Source organism: Entelurus aequoreus, linkage group LG22, assembly GCF_033978785.1.
Source record: "Entelurus aequoreus isolate RoL-2023_Sb linkage group LG22, RoL_Eaeq_v1.1, whole genome shotgun sequence".
NCBI lineage: Eukaryota > Metazoa > Chordata > Actinopteri > Syngnathiformes > Syngnathidae > Entelurus > Entelurus aequoreus.
The window spans coordinates 21,054,506-21,074,559 of NC_084752.1; the positions used below are offsets into that span (position 1 = coordinate 21,054,506).

The 20,054-nt window shown below is 39.4% G+C and overlaps 1 protein-coding gene across 1 annotated transcript; it reads right to left on the reverse strand.

The window, feature by feature from the left end:
- Nucleotides 1-6,513: 6,513 nt before the first annotated feature.
- Nucleotides 6,514-8,159, reverse strand: LOC133639802 (relaxin-3-like). Its single transcript, XM_062033416.1, has 2 exons — nt 7,985-8,159; nt 6,514-7,918 (listed from the first exon to the last, which is right to left on the reverse strand). The coding sequence occupies exons 1-2, from the start codon at nt 8,157-8,159 to the stop codon at nt 7,638-7,640; spliced, it is 456 nt and encodes a 151-aa protein (XP_061889400.1). The 3' UTR covers nt 6,514-7,637.
- Nucleotides 8,160-20,054: the final 11,895 nt, after the last annotated feature.

Consider the following 20,054-nt stretch of genomic DNA (forward strand, 5'->3'; position numbering starts at 1 on the left):
GTAATGCAGCTGCAGTACATCTAAAATGCTGCTGCTCGAGTCCTGACTAAGGTGCTTGGGTTACTGCACTGGCTTTCTGTTGCTCAGAGAATAGACTTTAAAACAAGTTCTGCTTGTATACAAGTCATTTTATGGTCTTGTGCCAAAGTAGATCTCTTACATGTTAGAATCATATCATCTCAGGCTCTGAGAACCTCAGGGAGTGGTCTCCTGCTGGTCCCTAAAGTCAGGACCAAACATGGTGAGGCTGTATTTCAGTTGTATGCTCCTAACATTTGCAATAGTCTTCAAGAAGGTGTGAGACAAGCTTCAACGTTGGCAATGTTAAAAAACACGTTCATTTAATTGTGCATATAACAACAGAAATAATTTTATATAGACTCTTTGATTTAAATTTAAGTTTGATTGCTTTATTATGATTTTATTTAAAATTTTTCATTTTAATTATGATTATTTTCATTAAGATTTTATTTAAAATGTTGCCTTCTTGTAATCTTCTTAAAAGCACTTTGAATTGCCAGGCGTAGAAATTGTGCTCTATAAATAGACTTGCCTTTGCCTACTTGAGAATAATTTAACAATGTGCAATACAAGATTACACAAAATAATAAATGTTTCTCTTTTGTCCTTACCTTACATTAGTGCTTCTAAATTATGTTTTGTCCTGCCCCACTTTGGAGACCTATTTTGTTTTTCCAGCAACTCAAAGAAAATAAATCAAAACATTTAATATGTATAGAAATATAGAAATGTTCTCACACACCCTGAATTGAAATCTTATTAGAAATTGACAACATTTATGTATTTCTTTCTTTCTTCATAATCTCTCAACTGAAGGGTTATGAGTGTATAATTGGTCATATTTACTGTTTGAGCGTGTTTTAAATTTGAGCAGAGAACTAAAAAGGTTCATGTTAGTATCGATCCGATACTGACACCGCCCTTTTATTTATATAATATATCAATCCGCCCACCTGTATCATTCTGCTGCATAAACTACAGTGGTACTTTGGTTTCCATAAACCATACTTGCCAACCCTCCCGTTTTCAGGGGGAGAATCCCAGTATTCAGCGCCTCTCCCGACAACCTCCCTTCTCCCGACAAACTCCCGGTATTCAGCCGGAGCTGGAGGCCACGCCCCTTCCAGCTCAATGCGGACCTGAGTGGGGACAGCCGTTCTCACGTCCGCTTTCCCAGCAGCTTGCCTGCCCAATGACGTCATAACATCTACGGCTTTTAGAGAGTAGAGTGCACAACAAGCAGAGAGAGTTCTTGGTTTCTTATGTGGGTTTATTGTTAGGCAGTTTCATTAACGTCCTCCCAGCGCGGTAACAACACACAACAACAGCAGTCACGTTTAGTCTACTGTAAAGCAGTTCGTCTGCCATAAACAGCAATGTTGTGACACTCTTAAACAGGACAATACTGCCACCTACCGGATAGCCTGCAGAATACTGAAATTCAAGTATGTCTTTTATTTATATGTATAATAAAATTAAAATAAAATATATATATAGCTAGAATTCACTGAAAGTCAAGTATTTCATACATATATATTATATATATGTGAAATACTTGATTTGGTTAATTCTAGCTGTAAATATACTCTCCTCTTAACCACGCCCTTGGCCACGCCCCAACCACGCGCCCCGCCCCAAACACGCCCCCCCCCCTAGATTGTGCGTAACAAACAAGTCCGTTTATTATATCAAAGTTTTTGACCCATCCATCCATTTTCTACAGCTTGTCCCTTCTATCATAAAATATAATATTAGAGCACAAGTAAGCATGGTCGATAGTTTTCGATGGACCAGGACCATAAGATGATTTTTAAGAGGACGCAGTAGCTTGTGTTTTTGTTTTGACACATGCAGAACATTTAAAATTGTTAAATATAAATGACATTTATTTTGTAACTTTTTATGCAAATTAATGAAAATTAAAAAACGGTTAACAACGGTTAACAAAACAAAAAAAACACAAAATATCTGTCCTTATTTGGTCGTCGATGCCATTTATGTATCGATCGTATATTCCTCATAAATCGACATTATCAGTCAGCGTAGCATTGAATTAACCGGAAGTAACAATAACAGGAAGGGAACGCAAGGCGTGACATGCCTTGTCTAAAAACAATCACACTGATTGGGTTAACAGGGATATCAATCGAATCTGATTGGCTAATTGAGAAGTCTGTCTCATGTAGCGTTTACTGCAGCTCGTAAAATACAACGCTAGCTGGATGCAAGAGTCTTTTTTTCCTCTGTACTTCGTTTTAGCGACATTTTAAGAAGGACTGACACATATGTACGTGTAAATTTGGTTTACTTGGGCATCAGTTTTCAGACTAACTATTTTAATCGTTTCGCTTGTTCACATTTGCTTGTTCCAACCGAAATTAAATAGTTAATGGCGGGGGTCCCCAAACTACGGCCTGCGGGCCGGATATGGCCCGCCAGCGTCCAAAATCTGGCCCGTGGGAAGTCACAAGTTGAAAAAAATTGATTTCATTTATTTATTTATTTTAATTATTCATTTTTAAAATCTGTCCTTTCTAATCCACTTTCTACCGCTTGTTACTCTTGGTGTCTACTAGCTGCTCAGGCAAATCATATTGGCTAAAAATGCATTTTCCCATTGATAACGTGACATCATCGCGTTCGGAATATATATACACACAGCCCAGCCCTCAGCCAAATATTTTTAACCCAATGCGGCCCCCGAGTCAAAAAGATTGGGCACCTCTGGTTTAGGGGGCGTGCCTCTAGATTGGCAGACCTGGGTGGTGGTTCCTCACTTTAGGAAGGGTAACCGAAGGGTGTGTTTCAACTATTGTGGAATCACACACCTCAGCCTTCCCGGTAAGGTCTATTCAGGCGTATTGGAGAGGAGGCTATACGACGGATAGTCGAACCTCAGATTCAGGAGGAGCAGTGTGGTTTTCGTCCTGGTCGTGGAACTGTGGACCTGTTCTATACTCTCGGCAGGATCCTTGAGGGTGCATGCATATCAATATCCGAGGTAAACAGTGCACTAAAGAGCCTGGACACAACTAAAGCAGCAGGACCTGACCAAATTGAACCCTTTTTCTTAAAATTGGCTGCTGATTTTGTTGCTGAGCCTCTCTTGCATATTTTTAACCTAAGTCTAAAAAGTAAAAGCATTCCAAAAATCTGGAAATCGGCCTTTGTTCTTCCCCTGCTAAAAGGGGGTGAACCCACAAATATAAATAATTACAGACCAATTTCTAAATTATGCATTTTAGCAAAATTGTTTGAGAAGATCATCAGTAACCAGCTAGAGGATTTTTTTAGAATCAAACAATATTTTATCTCCATTTCAATCTGGTTTTAGAAAACAGCATAGCACTATTACAGCTGCTCTTAAGGTCCTCAATGATTTAATCGAGGCTGTAGATGGCAAGAAATATTGTGTCGCCCTATTTATTGATTTGTCAAAAGCATTTGACACAGTAGACCACAGTCTGTTAATTCAAGCCCTTCATCACGTTGGATTATCTAAAAATGCAGCTGCTTGGTTCACAGACTATCTCTCCAGCAGAACACAACGTGTACAGGTGGCTGGGACCACCTCTTCATTACTGGACATTACCAAAGGCGTTCCACAAGGCTCAGTGCTGGGGCCCATTTTATTTTCTATCTACATAAATAATCTTTGTAATAATTTGTCAAATGCAATGTACCATTTTTATGCAGACGACACCATTATTTATTGCTGTTCAACCTCCATCACTCAGGCTTTTGAGTTTTTACAAGCTGCTTTTGATGTCATCCAGGCTCGCTTATTTGATCTTAAATTGGTTTTAAATACAGATAAAAGCAAGGTAATGTGTTTTTCTCATTCAAGGGTGCTACTGTAAAATATTCCAAATATTGTAACATCAAATGGAAACCCTATAGAGCAGGTCTTAAATTACAAGTACTTGGGTTTTACTCTTGATCAGGAGCTTTCATTTAAAGCCCATATTAACAACTTGGTCTCTAAGCTTAGGGTAAAGCTTGGTTTCTTTTTTAGAAATAAAAACTGCTTCTCTCTTAAAGTCAGAAAGAAATTGGTGACAGCAACTATCTTGCCTGTAATTGATTACGGAGATGTGCTTTATTTTAGTGCTTCATCTAAATGCCTCCAGTCCTTGGACACTGTTTTTCATTCAGCACTAAGATTTGTTACTGGCTGTCGTAGTCTCACCCACCATTGTCAACTGTATATGAAGTCAGACTTATCTTCATTGAGTGCACGCAGATACACACATTGGCTGACTATCATTTATAAGGCTCTTTTAGGTTTAATACCTCCATACTTGTGTACTCTGTTACAAAGAAAAAGCAGCTCTTATGCGTTACGTTCTAACAATTTGTATGTTTTAACTGTTCCTCATGCACGGACTGAATTTGGCAAAAGAGCTTTTGGCATTGCTGCCCCTATGGCATGGAATGCATTGCAGACGAAACTGAAACTTACAGAACTACTTCCCTTTGGAGCCTTCCGTTCTGTCCTGAGGGACAAACAGCGAGAGACGTTTGTACAGTGCCTGTGTTTTTAAAGATGTAAATCTCTGTTGTTTTACAGTTCTCTTATGTATTTTAAAATGTATGTCTTAATGTATTATTTTTGAAACTGCTCTGTGACATGTGCTGTTGACCTCTTGGCCAGGTCACCCTTGTGAAAGAGATCTTGATCTCAATGGGTTTTCTTATCTGGTTAAATAAAGGTTCTATGGGAGTTTGGCCAACCAGTCTACATGTGATTTGTGGATTTGTAGAAGGGCTTCGACCGTGACCTTGGGAAATCTTGTGGGGAGTGCTCAGAGAGTATGGGGTATCGGACCGTCTAAACTTGGCAGTCCGCTCCCTGTATGATCAGTGTCAGAGCTTGGTCCTCATTGCTAGTAGTAAGTCGGATCCGTTTCCATTGAGGGTTGGACTCCGCCAGGGCTGCCCTTTGTCACCAATTCTGTTCATAACTTTTATGGACATAATTTATAGGCTCAGTCAGGGTGTTGAGGGGATCCTGTTTGGTGGCAGCAGGATTATGTCTCTGCTTTTCTATTTTTGGGTGTTTGGAATGGATTATTTGCGCAGCCCCATTTTGTGTATAAATCGTTTTTTATACAGTCAAATATTGCATGTAAAAAAAATTTTTTTTTTTTTGGCCCATGCGCATCATTCAATGGGGGCAGCACATTGGAACAGGGGTTAGTGCATGTCCCTCACAATACGAAGATGTAGGGTTCGATCCCCGGGGCCAGGGTCTTCCTGTGTGGAGTTTGCATGTTTTCCCCTTGACTGCGTGGGTTCGCTCCGGCTTCCTCCCACCTCCAAAGACATGCACCTGGGGATAGGTTGAATGGCAACACTAAATTGGCCCTAGTGTGTGAATGTGAGTGTGAATGTTGTCTATTTATCTGTGTTGGCCCTGCAATGAGGTGGCGACTCGTCCAGGGTGTACCCCGCCTTCCGCCCGAATGCAGCTGAAATAGGCTCCAGCAGCCCCCGCGAGCCCGAAAGGAACAAGCGGTAGAAAATGGATGGATGGATGGGTATCATTTGACAGACTTGAGTGTCCTACCAAACAATCCCACATGTCGGTGACTCAATCGTTCTGCTTTTTTTAAATTGAGTACAGCTACAAAATAATGCGCAATGGTGCCAAAGAAAGTTGCAAGTGCCAGCCCTGATAAAGAAGGTGAGAAACATATATATACATTATATATACATATACTGTATACATACTGTATATAACATTGTAAACTCTATATACAATATGTAAATATTCCATATCTGTTAAATTTATATTTTGGGTGTTTTGAATGGAATAATTGAATTTACATAATTTTCTATGGGAAAAATAGTGTCAGTTTTTGTGTGATTCAGTCTTCGTCTGACCTTTTGGAATGGATTACTAAGGAGACCGGAGTTACCACAATAATTTGTAACTTTAACACGGAAAACAATGTTCACTAACAACAACAAGCTTCGAAAAACTCTTTAATTGAAGCTTGAAATGTATTCTCATATATAGTTTGGTCACAATATTAATACTGCAGCTAAAAATATGTTTAACCACTAACACCAACAGCAACAGCTGTGGATTTCAGTGCACTAAACACGTTTCATGCTTGGTGTGTTGTGTTGGCTGCACTGTATATATAATCACTTTAGCACAATTGCACAGACGTGAAATAACTGTAGTATGTGGAAGAAAAAGAGAATAAGACTTTTTTTTTTTACCAGAGACAAACATCTTTATTAGACATGCAGTATATATTTGTCTTAAAACCACATTGACCACATTTGGGCAAGAATTCAAACATTTATTCACACAATGTATGAACTAGATCAGAGGTTCTCAATAGACCGGCCTACCAGACATCACAAACGTAAAGTTTTACAGAAAAAGATATGTGACACCAAGATGAACAAGGAAGCCATGGTACAAATCCCACGCGGGGTGATTGTTAACATACATAAATATTATGGTTTTTCATCAAATATTACACTGTAAAAATGTCATTGAAAATTCACAGCAAATTACTGGCTAAACAGTAACATTTACAGTAATTTACTGTGAAATATATTTAAAGCAATTTACTGTAAATGCATAGCTGTGATTTTACGATTAATTACAATAAAGTTACAACTAAATGCTGTAACATCAAAGTTTTAATTTCATCATCATCATGGGGTATCAGGCCTGTTTGCAGGCATCCATGATCAGGGCTCTCCAGTCTTCTTTGTCATCCGCTCTATGTATGAGTTCTATATTATTGATATTTACGATAACATTTGTTAGGCTGTTGATATATGTTATTCGTTGTCGACCTGGAGCTTTCTTTCCTTCTAGTTTTCCTGTTAACATCAGTTTTTCTAATATGTCTTTTCTAATGATATGTCTGAGGAATTTCAGCTGCCTATTTCGAATTGTTGCAATTAGAGATCTTCTTGTTTTTGCCTTTGCCCATACCTAATTAATATTATTTTCAGTCTATTATATGCGAAGTATTTTTCTGAAAAAACACATTTCAGTTGTCTCTAATTTTCTCAGTTGTTGATAGTTTAATGTCCAGCATTCACAGCCGTAAAGTAGCACACACCATACATACGTTTTGAGGACTCTGAGTTAGGAGTCAATTGAGATGTTTGTATTTTTAAATATGAGACTCATTTTGTTGAAGCTGTCTTTTGACATGGCAATCCGTTTGTTTATTTCATAGTTAATCAAAATAAAATGACATGCTGTGACGTCACAATTGGAATGAATCGTTAATTACTCTCTCAGTTCAACAGCATACCACCATATACTGTACAAGGGTGCAATGTAGTCTACAGATCCCTTTAAGAGACAAATCTGTTTGAATTTACATGAATGTGTTATGATGTTACAGAGGACTAGGATTACAGACTTTTACTATGCAATAACAGTTCACTTCTGTGAAATATAAGGTTATGGTACAGAAATTAATCCCAGAACATTTTTATAGACTATATATATTTGTACCAACATATATTTACATTGTAATTCTGTTTTGTTTTTTTAATTCCTGGCCCTTGGGCAGATGTAATTGAGGACCCCTGACCTAAATTTTAAAACCCTGCACAAGAAAGGCCAATATTTTTTAGCATAGGGAGCTGATTTCACTCTTACTGCAGCCCCATTTGCAGCAAGCATTAGACAGGCCCACCACCACGTCGCGCCCTTTCCTGTCTGCACTTCGTAGGGCCTCTAGGACCTCCTCGGAAATCGGCGAGCGAGCCGAGCGGCGAAATTCTGCGGCCACAGACGCCACATCTATTGTCTGTTCTTTCCAAATGTTGGACGGTGCAGCGTCCTGCTCACCGGCGAGTTGGGGGAAAGGATTTGCGTTCCATTGGTCAAACGCCTCGTCTCCAATAAGAGCTGATTAAAAGAGGGAACGTATAGCTCTCAGAATGAATATTTTCATAGGTAATTTTGCAGTCTTACCTGAGTCTCCCACACTCTTCCTCCAGCGGGAGCCCCCACAGGTAAAGATGACAGCGCGTATAAACTCTCTGCCGCACAGCTTCATCCCATAGAAAGAGGGATGAGCTTCATTGAGCCGCACCCTGTCGACCAATGCCACCAAGAGACAAAGAGTCAAGACGGCTGCCTTCCACATGGCGCTCAAAAAAAAATCTCCCTGTGGACGTCTTAGAGTGTCGGAAAGGGCTCTGTCGGGTGGTTTGTGTTTCATTTCATTTCCGACATCTTATATAGGCCCTGTCTTTTCTGAGAGGCATCTCTAGCTTTTGTCATACCCAAAGATAAGAGCTGAGACCTTTCTGGGCAACAATGCATAAACAGAAAAGTTGTGACTATAGGTAGCGAATGATGAAGTCACCAGACTTTTCTGCAATCTAATCATCCATGACCTTTTGTTTGGCCTTTTTGCTCCCGATGTTGTTCGGTTGAGCTTTGTTTGTAAGACAACAATATCACATCCACCGTATCGCCCCGACAGGAAAATGATGGAGATGAGCTTCAACTGCATTATCATTTGTTTCGACTCCCTTTTCTGTACACGCACTTGCACGCTTACCCAAACAGTTGGGGGTGTTTGTAACAAGCAGGGCCATGGCATAATCACTTCATGGTTCTTTAATGGCGCAGTTGGAGCAGATGTGACGTGTCGCGCTGTAATTGTGAAGCCGGGAGTACACTATATTGCCAAAAGTATTTGGCCACCTGCCTTGACTCACATATGAACTTGAAGTGCCATCCCATTCCTAACCCATAGGATTTAATATGATGTCGGTCCACCTTTTGCAGCTATTACAGCTTCAACTCTTCTGGGAAGGCTGTCCACAAGATTGCGGAGTGGGTTTATAGGAATTTTCGAGCATTCTTCCAAAAGCGCAGTGGTGAGGTCACACACTGATGTTGGTCGAGAAGGCCTGGCTCTCAGTCTCCGTTCTAATTCATCCCAAAGGTGTTCTATCGGGTTCAGGTCAGGACTCTGTGCAGGCCAGTCAAGTTCATCCACACCAGACTCTGTCATCCATGTCTTTATGGACCTTGCTTTGTGCACTGGTGCACAGTCATGTTGGAAGAGGAAGGGGCCCGCTCCAAACTGTTCCCACAAGGTTGGGAGCATGGAATTGTCCAAAATGTTTCGGTATTCTGGAGCATTCAAAGTTCCTTTTCAAGAAAGCCCAACTCCTGAAAAACAACCTCACACCATAATTCCTCCTCCACCTAATTTCACACTCTACACAATGCAGTCTGAAATGTAGCGTTCTCCTGGCAACCTCCAAACCCAGACTCGTCCATCAGATTGCCAGATGGAAAAGCGTGATTCATCACTCCAGAGAAGGCGTCTCCACTGCTCTAGAGTCCAGTGATGATGATGATGAATGTTTATTTATATAGCCCTTAATCACAAGTGTCTCAAAGGGCTGTACAAGCCACAACGACATCCTCGGTACAGAGCCCACATACGGGCAAGGAAAAACTCACCCCAGTGGGACGTCGGTGAATGACTATGAGAAACCTTGGAGAGGACCGCATATGTGGGTAACCCCCCCCCCCCCCCCCTCTAGGGGAGACCGAAAGCAATGGATGTCGAGTGGGTCTGACATAACATTTTGAAAGTCCAGTCCACAGTGGATCCAACACATCAGCGGGAGTCCAGTCCACAGCGGGGCCAACAGGAAACCATCCCGAGCGGAGACGGGTCAGCAGTGCAGAGATGTCCCCAACCGATGCACAGGCTAGTGGTCCACCCGGGGTCCCGACTCTGGACAGCCAGCACTTCATCCATGGCCACCGGACCTATGCAACTCCCCCTCGCAAGGGACAGGGGAGAAGAGGAGAGAAGAAAAGAAACGGCAGATCAACTGGTCTAAAAAAAAAAAAAGGGGGTGGGTCTATTTAAAGGCTAGATTATACAAATGAGTTTTAAGATGGGACTTTAAATGCTTCTACTGAGGTAGCATCTCTAACTGTTACCGGGAGGGCATTCCAGAGTACTGGAGCCCGAATAGAAAACGCTCTATAGCCCGCAGACTTTTTTTTTGGCTCTGGGAATCACTAATAAGCCGGAGTTCTTTGAACGCAGATTTCTTGTCGGGACATATGGTACAATACAATCAGCAACGTACTTTACACCACTGCATCCGACACTTTGCATTGGACTTGGTGATGTATGGCTTAGATGCAGCTGATCGGCCATGGAAACCCATTCCATGAAGCTCTCTGTGTACTGTACGTGGGCTAATTGGAAGGTCACATGAATTTTGGAGCTCTGTAGCAACTGACTGTGCAGAAAGTCTTTGCACTATGCGCTTCAGCATCCGCTGACCCCTCTCTGTCAGTTTACGTGGACTACCACTTTGTGGCTGAGTTGCTGTTGTTCCCAAACTCTTCCATTTTCTTATAATAAAGCCGACAGTTGACTTTGGAATATTTAGGAGTGAGGAAATTTCACGACTGGATTTTTGTTGCACAGGTGGCATCCTATGACAGTTCCATGCTGGAAATCACTGAGCTCCTGAGAGCGGCCCATTGTTTCACAAATGTTTGTAGAAACAGTCTCCCTGCTTAAGTGCTTGATTTTATACACCTGTGTGATTAGGACACCTGATTCTGATTATTTGGATGGGTGGCCAAATACTATAGTGTATGTGTGTGTAAGAAGGTGCCTTGACCAGAAGCCAGTGTGTTGACGAGAGCTGTGACGGTTGTCATTAAAGACAACCTCTCGATTTCCTCGTTACAGTCTGTCTTTTCTGCTAAGCTTCATCTAATTACAAAACCTTTGTTACACAAACTATCTTATTTACGTTTTCGGATAACGGCGCTGATATCTTTTTTGTACAAATTCCCTCTAGTTTGTACGACGTTAGTTGGCGACATGAACGACATCTTGCAGCACTTGGTTTTTCCAGATGTTAATGTCCTACGTGCGGTGACTGTCCATTTAGAAAAGGCCTTGTTTAATTTATCCGTGGTAAACGCAAATAAACCCAGCCAGCGTAGTTTGTTGTCCTCAGTTTGCTGTCCATATAGCATTCATGCTAGCAACGCCATCCTCACGTTGCTGTTTCGCTTTAAGATGCTATGCTATTGATGTGCGGCGATGATAAAAAGGTTTGTCGCTGCAATACTAATTAATTAACTGAGTTTAATCTAAAATTCCGCCAGAGTTTGTTTTGAAGGGCGGAGACAACAATTCTCTAAGTATCATCACACTGTGCAATGCACGCTGCCGAAGTGAAGTGAATTATATTTATATAGCGCTTTTCTCTAGTGACTCAAAGCGCTTTACATAGTGAAACCCAATATATAAGTTACATTTAAACCAGTGTGGTTGGCACTGGGAGCAGGTGGGTAAAGTGTCTTGCCCAAGGACATAACGGCAGTGACTAGGATGGCGAAAGCGGGAATCGAACCTGGAACCCTCAAGTTGCTGTCACGAACACTGTGATTAATCTTCATTTATGAAAACGCGAGTTATTGTAATTAATCACATGCGTTAACTCGTTGATGTTGACAAACCTAAAATACATTTGTGGCAGCATCTGGCAAAGTTATGTTTAAGTTTCACTTTTGCATCTCATAAAGTAAAAAGTAACTGTGGTGCTTTCAAGGAACCTTGATTAAAGTTTGAAATAGAGACATCACATGTGTTTAAACCCAAAGTAGATGCACCAATAATTCATCCATCTATCCATTTTCTACCACTTGTCCCTTTCGGCGTCACAGGCCAATAATTATTATTGTAATTTTTATCCACTAATGATAATCCAACATGAATCAGGTAATCAGAAAAAAAGTTTTTTCAGACAAAGCATGCTGCATGCAAAATTATTTCAAAAAGCCCTTGTATGTATGGTATTATTATCGCAAATCTTCAAGATGCAACTTTGTAATCAAATTTAAATAATAAGAAGTTGAGACTGATTGGGTGGATTAGAAGCTTCCTTCTTTGTAAATGTAAACCTGTTGGTAGGTTGGTAGGAAATTGTAAATGGGTATTGGGTGGGTGGATTTTGAAATTAATTGAATTGTATTGTACTGTATTTTGTATATTATATCATGATGTATATTTTACCTATCCATAAGATCTACACTTCTAGTAATTTCCTTTTGCAGAACGGACTATATTATTAACAAAACAAACAATACTGTTATCACGTCTGTAAATAAATAAAGCTAGTTTCACTCAATTAAGTCAATTATTGTTTTTTTATTGCATGTGAACATACTGAATGTGTGTGTGTGTATGTGAGGCAGTGAGGTAAGGTTTAGGTTGCCCAAACTTTTTGCCTTTTAGAGCCAAAGTGAAAATTTGCCAATGGACAAATTGCCAAACCAGCGATTTTAAGCATACAACATCATTATAAGTGAAGAGCTTAGTCCCAGAGGTAGATGGCTACTAATTAGCCTTGCGGACATGCCATCAATGATTGTGTGAGCTTGAAAGAGGTCAGTGTGAAAATGTATAAACCACGGCGGGCCGAATTAAATTTGGACCTCGGGTCCCACTTTGGGCAACCCTGGTTCAGGACGACGTGGGAGCCCTTCAGGGGTCGAGTAATAATAATAAATAGGCAAAACAAAGACCAAAATGGGGCCACAAACTACAGCTTTTTTGTGTAGCAATTAAACTCCTACAATACTGAAAACAGTGGTGGTTTTAGCTATGGGCCACTCGGGCCTTGCCCAGGACGGCCTTCTCTGAGGGGGGAGGACGGGGGTTCATATTTACAGTGGTTCCTCGGTTTTCTTTAGCAATCAATTCAAAAAGGTAAGAAGAAAATGGAATCATACAAAAACCGAGGCAGATTTTTCCCATAAGATATTAGGTGAATCCAGATATTCAGTTCCAGTTCCAGTAATAGTTCCAAACAACCAAAAAACACATTTTACAGAGAATAAATCTAGTTTTACATGCACAAAACAATGCAAAATGCATACAAGTAACAAATGACAGTGGTCCCTATTTTATCACAGTTAATTGGTCCCGAACATGACCACCATAAACACATTTCCACAAAGTAGGAATCATTATTTATAAATCAAATATTTTCATATAGAGCATAAAAAACTAGTTAACTATGTTCTAAATATGGGTTTCAACGTTATGAAATCTATCTAGATATGAAAAAACTCCCTTTAGTCACGTTTACACTTTTTTATTTCAATATAGTAATGCTGCCTGAGGATGAGCCAATCAGTGGCCACGATAATAAATAACTGATTAGTTTGGTCTCCTCTAATGACCAATACTATTGTGGTGTTGGTGTTTTTTAGTTTATTCAGCCATTTATATGCCTGCAAATGCTTAATTCAAAGAATAAATGTTATAGAATATGCTTTAAAAAAACACCCAAGAAACTGTGATGTCGTGAAGCTGCAATATTGGAAGCGCTATGTAAGGTAGAAATTAACATTTAACATCACTTTAAACTTTGTCGAGGACTCTTGTTGGCAAACATGGTGAGGACTGAAATAGGGAGAAGGGGATGTTTCCTTCACATTTTGCTACAAGTTATTTCTTGAATTCAACAGTGTTGCTCATCTTTTTTTATCAAAGTGCTGGCTAATGCAACTTTCTTTGGCCCCATGGTAAAGTTTTTCACACTTAAACGAAAATAAATAAATAAGTACAGATACTGAGTCACTTATGCATGTGATTATTTATTTTGGAACTCGATTTCATTTGTTACGCACAATATTTGGCCGTACAATAACAGATTCATACAAAGAATGTGGCATACGAAATCTGAGATATCACGTTCAAGTCAGGATATGTGTGTCTGATGGCCGCCCCATTGCCTACTGCTTATGAAAAGGATAGAACCAAACAAATGAGAGATGATGAGAGATTATCGTCACAAATTGACATGCATGTAAATGTAAACAAGGGTGTGAGGACGTGAGTGTGCGATATAAGTCTTTGTTTGATTGGTCCGACATTTGACGTGCATATATAGAAGGAACAAATTTCATTAGAGTCATCCCTCGCCCCTATTCCAGCTTCAAAGCATCACAGATTTTTCTAAAGCATAGACAGCATCATTTTTGGCATATGTTAAGCATTTTATAGCAATGGCTAAATGAACTAGAATGATCAATACTACAATAGTATTGGCCACTAGGAGACCAAATCTATCGGAGCGCAGTGTTCAGTATCGTGGCCACTGATTGGCTCAGCCTCAGGCAGCATTGCTATATTGGATTAAAACCTATTAAGAGTTTTAGTTCATGTCTAGAGGGCTCTCGTAATGCTGAAAAGCGTATTTAGAATGTAATAAACAGGTTTTGTATGCTCCAGCTATAAAAAGATTTGATTTATATTTAATTATTCCTATACCGCACGTAAATGTGTTTATTGCGGTCATGTCCGTACCCACGATAAACAAAAAACGAAAATGCAAAAAATTGGCCAATTGGCTTTCCGTTTTTAAACAAAGTGTGACTTTGTTAAAAGGTGCATGCAAATCACATTTCCTATTTCATTATCATTTTCAAATTCTAAGAATTGTCAGACAATGAGCATAATGGTCCGTGTAACTTCCGTCGATTCTATTTCCAATTCTGAAACGTAAATCAAAAAATAAAGTTAGGCCCGTTTTTCGATTTTTATTATATATAGCAGATTTTAAAACAAACAAAAAAGAGAGGATTTTCATTAAAATATTGCCATAAAATTGGATTTTGTAATGTTTTCCTTTTATGGATTTTAATTTTTCCAGATAAACACAAAAATCTAAAAAAAAAACGTTATTCAAAATGCTGGCCCCACAATGGACTGGACACTCACACTATTAACTAGATCCACTCAACCTCTATTGCACCGGTCGCCCAGGGAGGATCCCACATCTGCGGTACCCTCCAAGGTTTTTCATTGTATCCCATTGGGTTGAGTTTTTCCTTGCCCTGACGTGGGATCTGAGCCGAGGATGTCGTTGTGGCTTGTGCAGCCCTTTGAGACACTCGTGATTTAGGGCTATATAAATACATTTTGATTGATTGAGTGTGAATGTAGTTCAGTGAGTTTCGTCTGCAATTCATTCCATGCCATAGGGGCAGCAATGCCAAAAGCTCTTTTGCCAAATTCAGTCCGTACATGGGGAACAGTTAAAACATACAAATTGTTAAAACGTAATGCATAAGAGCTGTTTTTTCTTTGTAACAGAGTACACAAGTATGGAGGTATTCAACCTAAAAGAGCCTTATAAATGATAGTCAGCCAATGTGTGTATCTGCGTGCACTCAATGAAGATAAGTCTGACTTCATATACAGTTGACAGTGGTGGGTGAGACTACGACAGCCAGTAACAAATCTTAGTGCTGAGTGAAAAACAGTGTCCAAGGACAGGAGGCATTTAGAGGAAGCACTAAAATAAAGCACGTCTCCATAATCAATTACGGGCAAGATAGTTGCTGTCACCAATTTCTTTCTGACTTTAAGAGAGAAGCAGTTTTAATTTTTTTTAAATGAACCAAGCTTTACTCTAAGCTTAGAGACCAAGTTGTTGATACGGGCTTTAAATGAAAGCTCCTGATCAAGAGTAAAACCCAAGTACTTGTAATTTAAGACCTGCTCTATAGGGTTTCCATTTGATGTTACAATATTTGGAATATTTTCCAGTAGCACCCTTGAATGAGAGAAAACCATTACCTTGCTTTTATCTGTATTTAAAACCAATTTAAGATTAGCTGAGATAGGATCCAGCACCCCCCGCGACCCCGAAAGGGACAAGCGGTAGAAAATGGATGAATGGATGAATGATTGATGATTGAAAAAAGCGTGGTAATCTGTGTGATGACAAATTGAACCAGAGGCAGTATTTTAGCTTTTCCTTTGCGTTTAGCATGTTTTTTTTAGCATAACGTTCAGCAGGCTTCCTATTGTCTTTTTTAAAAAGTGCCATTAAATAGTTGTTCAACTTTTTTTTCACAAATGAAGATAGAAAAAATGGTCCGGAATTTGTTTTTTGATTTGCATTTAAGAATTGGAAATAGAATGTGTTGGCCCTGTGATGAGGTGGCGACTTGTCCAGGGTGTACCCTGCCTTCCGCCCGATTGTAGCTGAGATAGGCTCCAGCGCCCCCCGCGACCCCAAAGGGAATAAGCGGTAGAAAATGGATGGATGGGTGGGTGAACGGAAGGTACACGGACCCAAAATGTTTGTGAGTACAGTATGTTTGAAATAAATTAACCATCATTTTGTTCTATAAATGATGCAACTCATCCAGTGATGTTTAAACAATTTAGATTTTAGATTTAGATTAGTTTATTTCAAAGGGGACAATGCAATTTCATAAAACACATGACCACAAAGCGGTCACAGGTGGAGAAAATCCTCAGTGCTGAACTATGTAGAACTTGCACCTGGCTCGCTGGCAACAAGCTATCCATACACTTGGGTAAAACGGAATCCATCCTGTTTGGGTCCCACATCAACCTTAAGAAAGTCAATGACTTCACTATAAAAGTGGGTGACATTGTTATCACCAGGAAAGATGAGGTCACCTACCTAGGTTCCATTCTAGAGGCTAATCTTTCCTGTGATAAAATGGCAACCAAGGTAATCAGAAAGGTTAACCAACGAACGAGATTTCTCTATAGAATCTCCTCTCTGGTCAACAAAAGCGCCATGAAGATTCTGGCGGGAACTCTCGTTCAACCCTTTTTCGATTATGCATGCACCTCCTGGTACCCTAGCACCTCGAAAACCCTCATATCTAAACTCCAAACATCCCAGAACAAGCTAGTCAGATCATTGGCGTTGTTAGGCCTATTTTAGGGGGGCTCAAGCCCCCCTAAAATGTTCTTAAGCCCCCCTAAATAATTTGGTGTTAAAAAAAAAAAAATTATTTATTTATTTATTTATTTTTTTACAAATACATGCCGACATATTCATTATAAAGTGACCCGAATATGAGTTTAAATAAATAATCATATAACCTGTCATTATTCACTCAGTTTCCTCTCACTTCATAGTGTAAGGTAGAGAGCCCCTTTAGTGCGTCTGTATCCAATCCATTCCACTTGTTCATATAGAAAATGCCCACATCACTCAAACTCCAGTCCGCATTTTCTCTGCGACCTTGCTTGTGGTCCAGCAGGTGTACGAAGCACATTAGCACACAGCACTGCAGAACAAGAACCTTGTGTCTGCAATTGTAAATAATTTAGTTTTTAAGTTTTGTGTTTCTTGTAGAATCTATATAAAGTAATATGCATTAGCCTATTGTTAAAATAATGAAAACAACATAATTAAATATATTTGTTTTATTGTATTGTTACATTAATAGCTGTTGTATTATTGTAGGATGGCTTGTTAAACATTTCATAATATTTTCAGAGGGTGGAAAAACCAAGACATTTAATATACAATGTAAAATGAATAAATACATAAAAAGAAAAAGAAAAAAAATGGTTAAAAGCCATCATCCCGGGGAGCATTTAATTTCGTCCCGTGCATTTTTTTTTACCGTCCCCAGGACGACGGGACTACATTAATCTCAAGCCCTGGAAGTTATATTTTATTGTTTGCATTATTTGTTTCAGCATTGCACTTTGAAGATGGTCCCTCAGCTCTTTGACAGCTTTGGCTCTTTTTCAGATCAGCAGACTAAGACTTTCTTATTTACAGTATATATAAATGCTTCTCATTTCTATTCAGACTTCCATATATATTTAATTGCCTTAACGGCTTGCCATAATATATATATATATATATATATATATATATATATATATATATATATATATATATATATATATATATATATATATATATATATATATATATATATATATATATATATATATAATATATTATATACAAGCCAAATTATCCCGATCCAGATATTACTTTAATTCAAGTAATTAAGTAATATTTCCAGGGCTTGAATTTACAACCATTTTAGTCACATATGTGCCCAAAATGTAATCTGTGCAACTTCAAAATATTTGGGAACAAACAATTATTGTATTGTGAGCGAAAGTTGTGGCATTAGCCTCTATGTTGTGAATCAATAACATAGAGGCTAATGCCACGACTTTCATTGTGTTTCAGTGTATCTTGAAGGATCATGCAAGTAATTGTTTCTTGTTGATGCTGTAAACAAAATGTCACTGTGCAAACCCATGTTTGTTGTTGTACTGAACACAGATTGAAAATAAACCGACTGAAATAATAATAATAATAATAACAATTAATAATTGCTAAGTCTTTGTTAGCCGTTTGTGAAGTTTTGTGCTCGTGCGCTACGTTCGCTCGCATCCTGCATCTCCTGGGGGCTAAGCCCCCCCTGTCCTTAAAAGCTAGTGACGCCCCTGAGTCAGATTACTTCTAGACCTCCACCCCAGATCCCACCTCACTCCTACCCACTTCTCCAAAGTAGGCTGGCTCAGGGTGGAGGACAGAGTAAAACAACTTGCACTGAGCCTAGTCTATAAAATCCGCTACACCTCCCTGATACCGAAGTACATGTCAAACTACTTCCTTAACGTAAATGACCGCCATAACCACAACACCAGGGGGAGCTCCACTAACCACGTTAAACACAGATTCCGATCTAACAAAGGTCTTAACTCATTCTCTTTCTATGCCACATCAATGTGGAATGCGCTCCCAACAGGTGTAAAAGAAAGGGCATCTCTATCCTCCTTCAAAACTGCAATAAAAGTACACCTCCAGGCAGCTACAACCCTAAACTAACTATTGTTAATAATCAAATGTAAACAATCAAATGCAGATACTTTTTCTTATGCCTTCTGATCTCTCTCTCTCTCTCTCTCTCTCTCTCTCTCTCTCTCTCTCTCTCTCTCTCTCTCTCTCTCTCTATGTCCACTACTTGCTGTACATATCCTACCAAGTCAGACCTACACTGTTCCAATATCCATTTCTCTGATCTCAATTGTTGATGACTGATGATAACAACCAAACCTAACCCCCCCCCTCCACACCCCGGATTGTAAATAATGTAGATAATTCAATGTGATTATCTTGTGTGATGACTGTATTATGATGACAGTATATATCTGATAGTATATATCTGTATCATGAATCAATTTAAGTGGACCCCGACTTAAACAAGTTGAAAAACGTATTCGGGTGTTACCATTTAGTGGTCAATTGTACGGAATATGTACTTCACTGTGCAACCTACTAATAAGTCTCAATCAATCAATCAATTGTGGTTATGGCGGTCAAGAAGTAGTTTGACATGTAGTACTTCGGTATCAGGGAGGTGTAGCGGATTTTATAGACAAGGTTCAGTGCAAGTTGTTTTACTCTGTCCTCCACCCTGAGCCAGCCCACTTTGGAGAAGTGGGTAGGAGTGAGGTGGAATCTGGGGTGGAGGTCTAGAAGTAATCTGACTAGATTGTTCTGGGATGTTTGGAGTTTAGATTTGAGGGTTTTGGAGGTGCTAGGGTACCAGGAGGTGCATGCGTAATCGAAAAAGTGTTGAACGAGAGTTCCCGCTAGAATCCTCATGGTGCTTTTGTTGACCGGAGAGGAGATTCTATAGAGAAATCTCGTTCGTTGGTTGCCATTTTGTCACAGGAAAGATTAGCCTCTAGAATGGAACCTAGGTAGGTGACCTCATCTTTCCTGGTGATAACAATGTCACCCACTTTTATAGTGAAGTCATTGACTTTCTTAAGGTTGATGTAGGACCCAAACAGGATGGAATCCGTTTTACCCAAGTGTATGGATAGCTGTTGTCAGCGAGCCAGGTGCAAGTTCTACATGACCGCACATGGTTAAAAAAAAGCCAGAATTAGCCAGAAGGCTAGTTTTCATCTGTAGTCATGATGTAAAAAAGCAGTAAAATTACAATTTAAAAGAAAAAGAAAAGAAAGAGAGAAAATTTTAAAAAAGCACAGAATAGAATTTAACATATTGTTTACAACGTCACCCCTGGTGTTTTGATTGTAAATGATTAAAAAGTGACGTAAAAAGCAATAAAACAGAAGTACAGATGCAGATTATGTGTTATACTCAATCTCCGAGGGATTTGTGAGACCAGACCAACTGGTGAATCCGTA

Coding starts and splice junctions, on each gene's coding strand:
- LOC133639802 (XM_062033416.1), bottom strand. CDS start 8,159: ATGTGGAAGGCAGCCGTCTTGACTCTTTGTCTCTTGGTGGCATTGGTC. Junction 7,919..7,984: donor GAAGAGTGTGGGAGACTCAG/GTAAGACTGCAA, acceptor TCTTTTAATCAG/CTCTTATTGGAGACGAGGCG.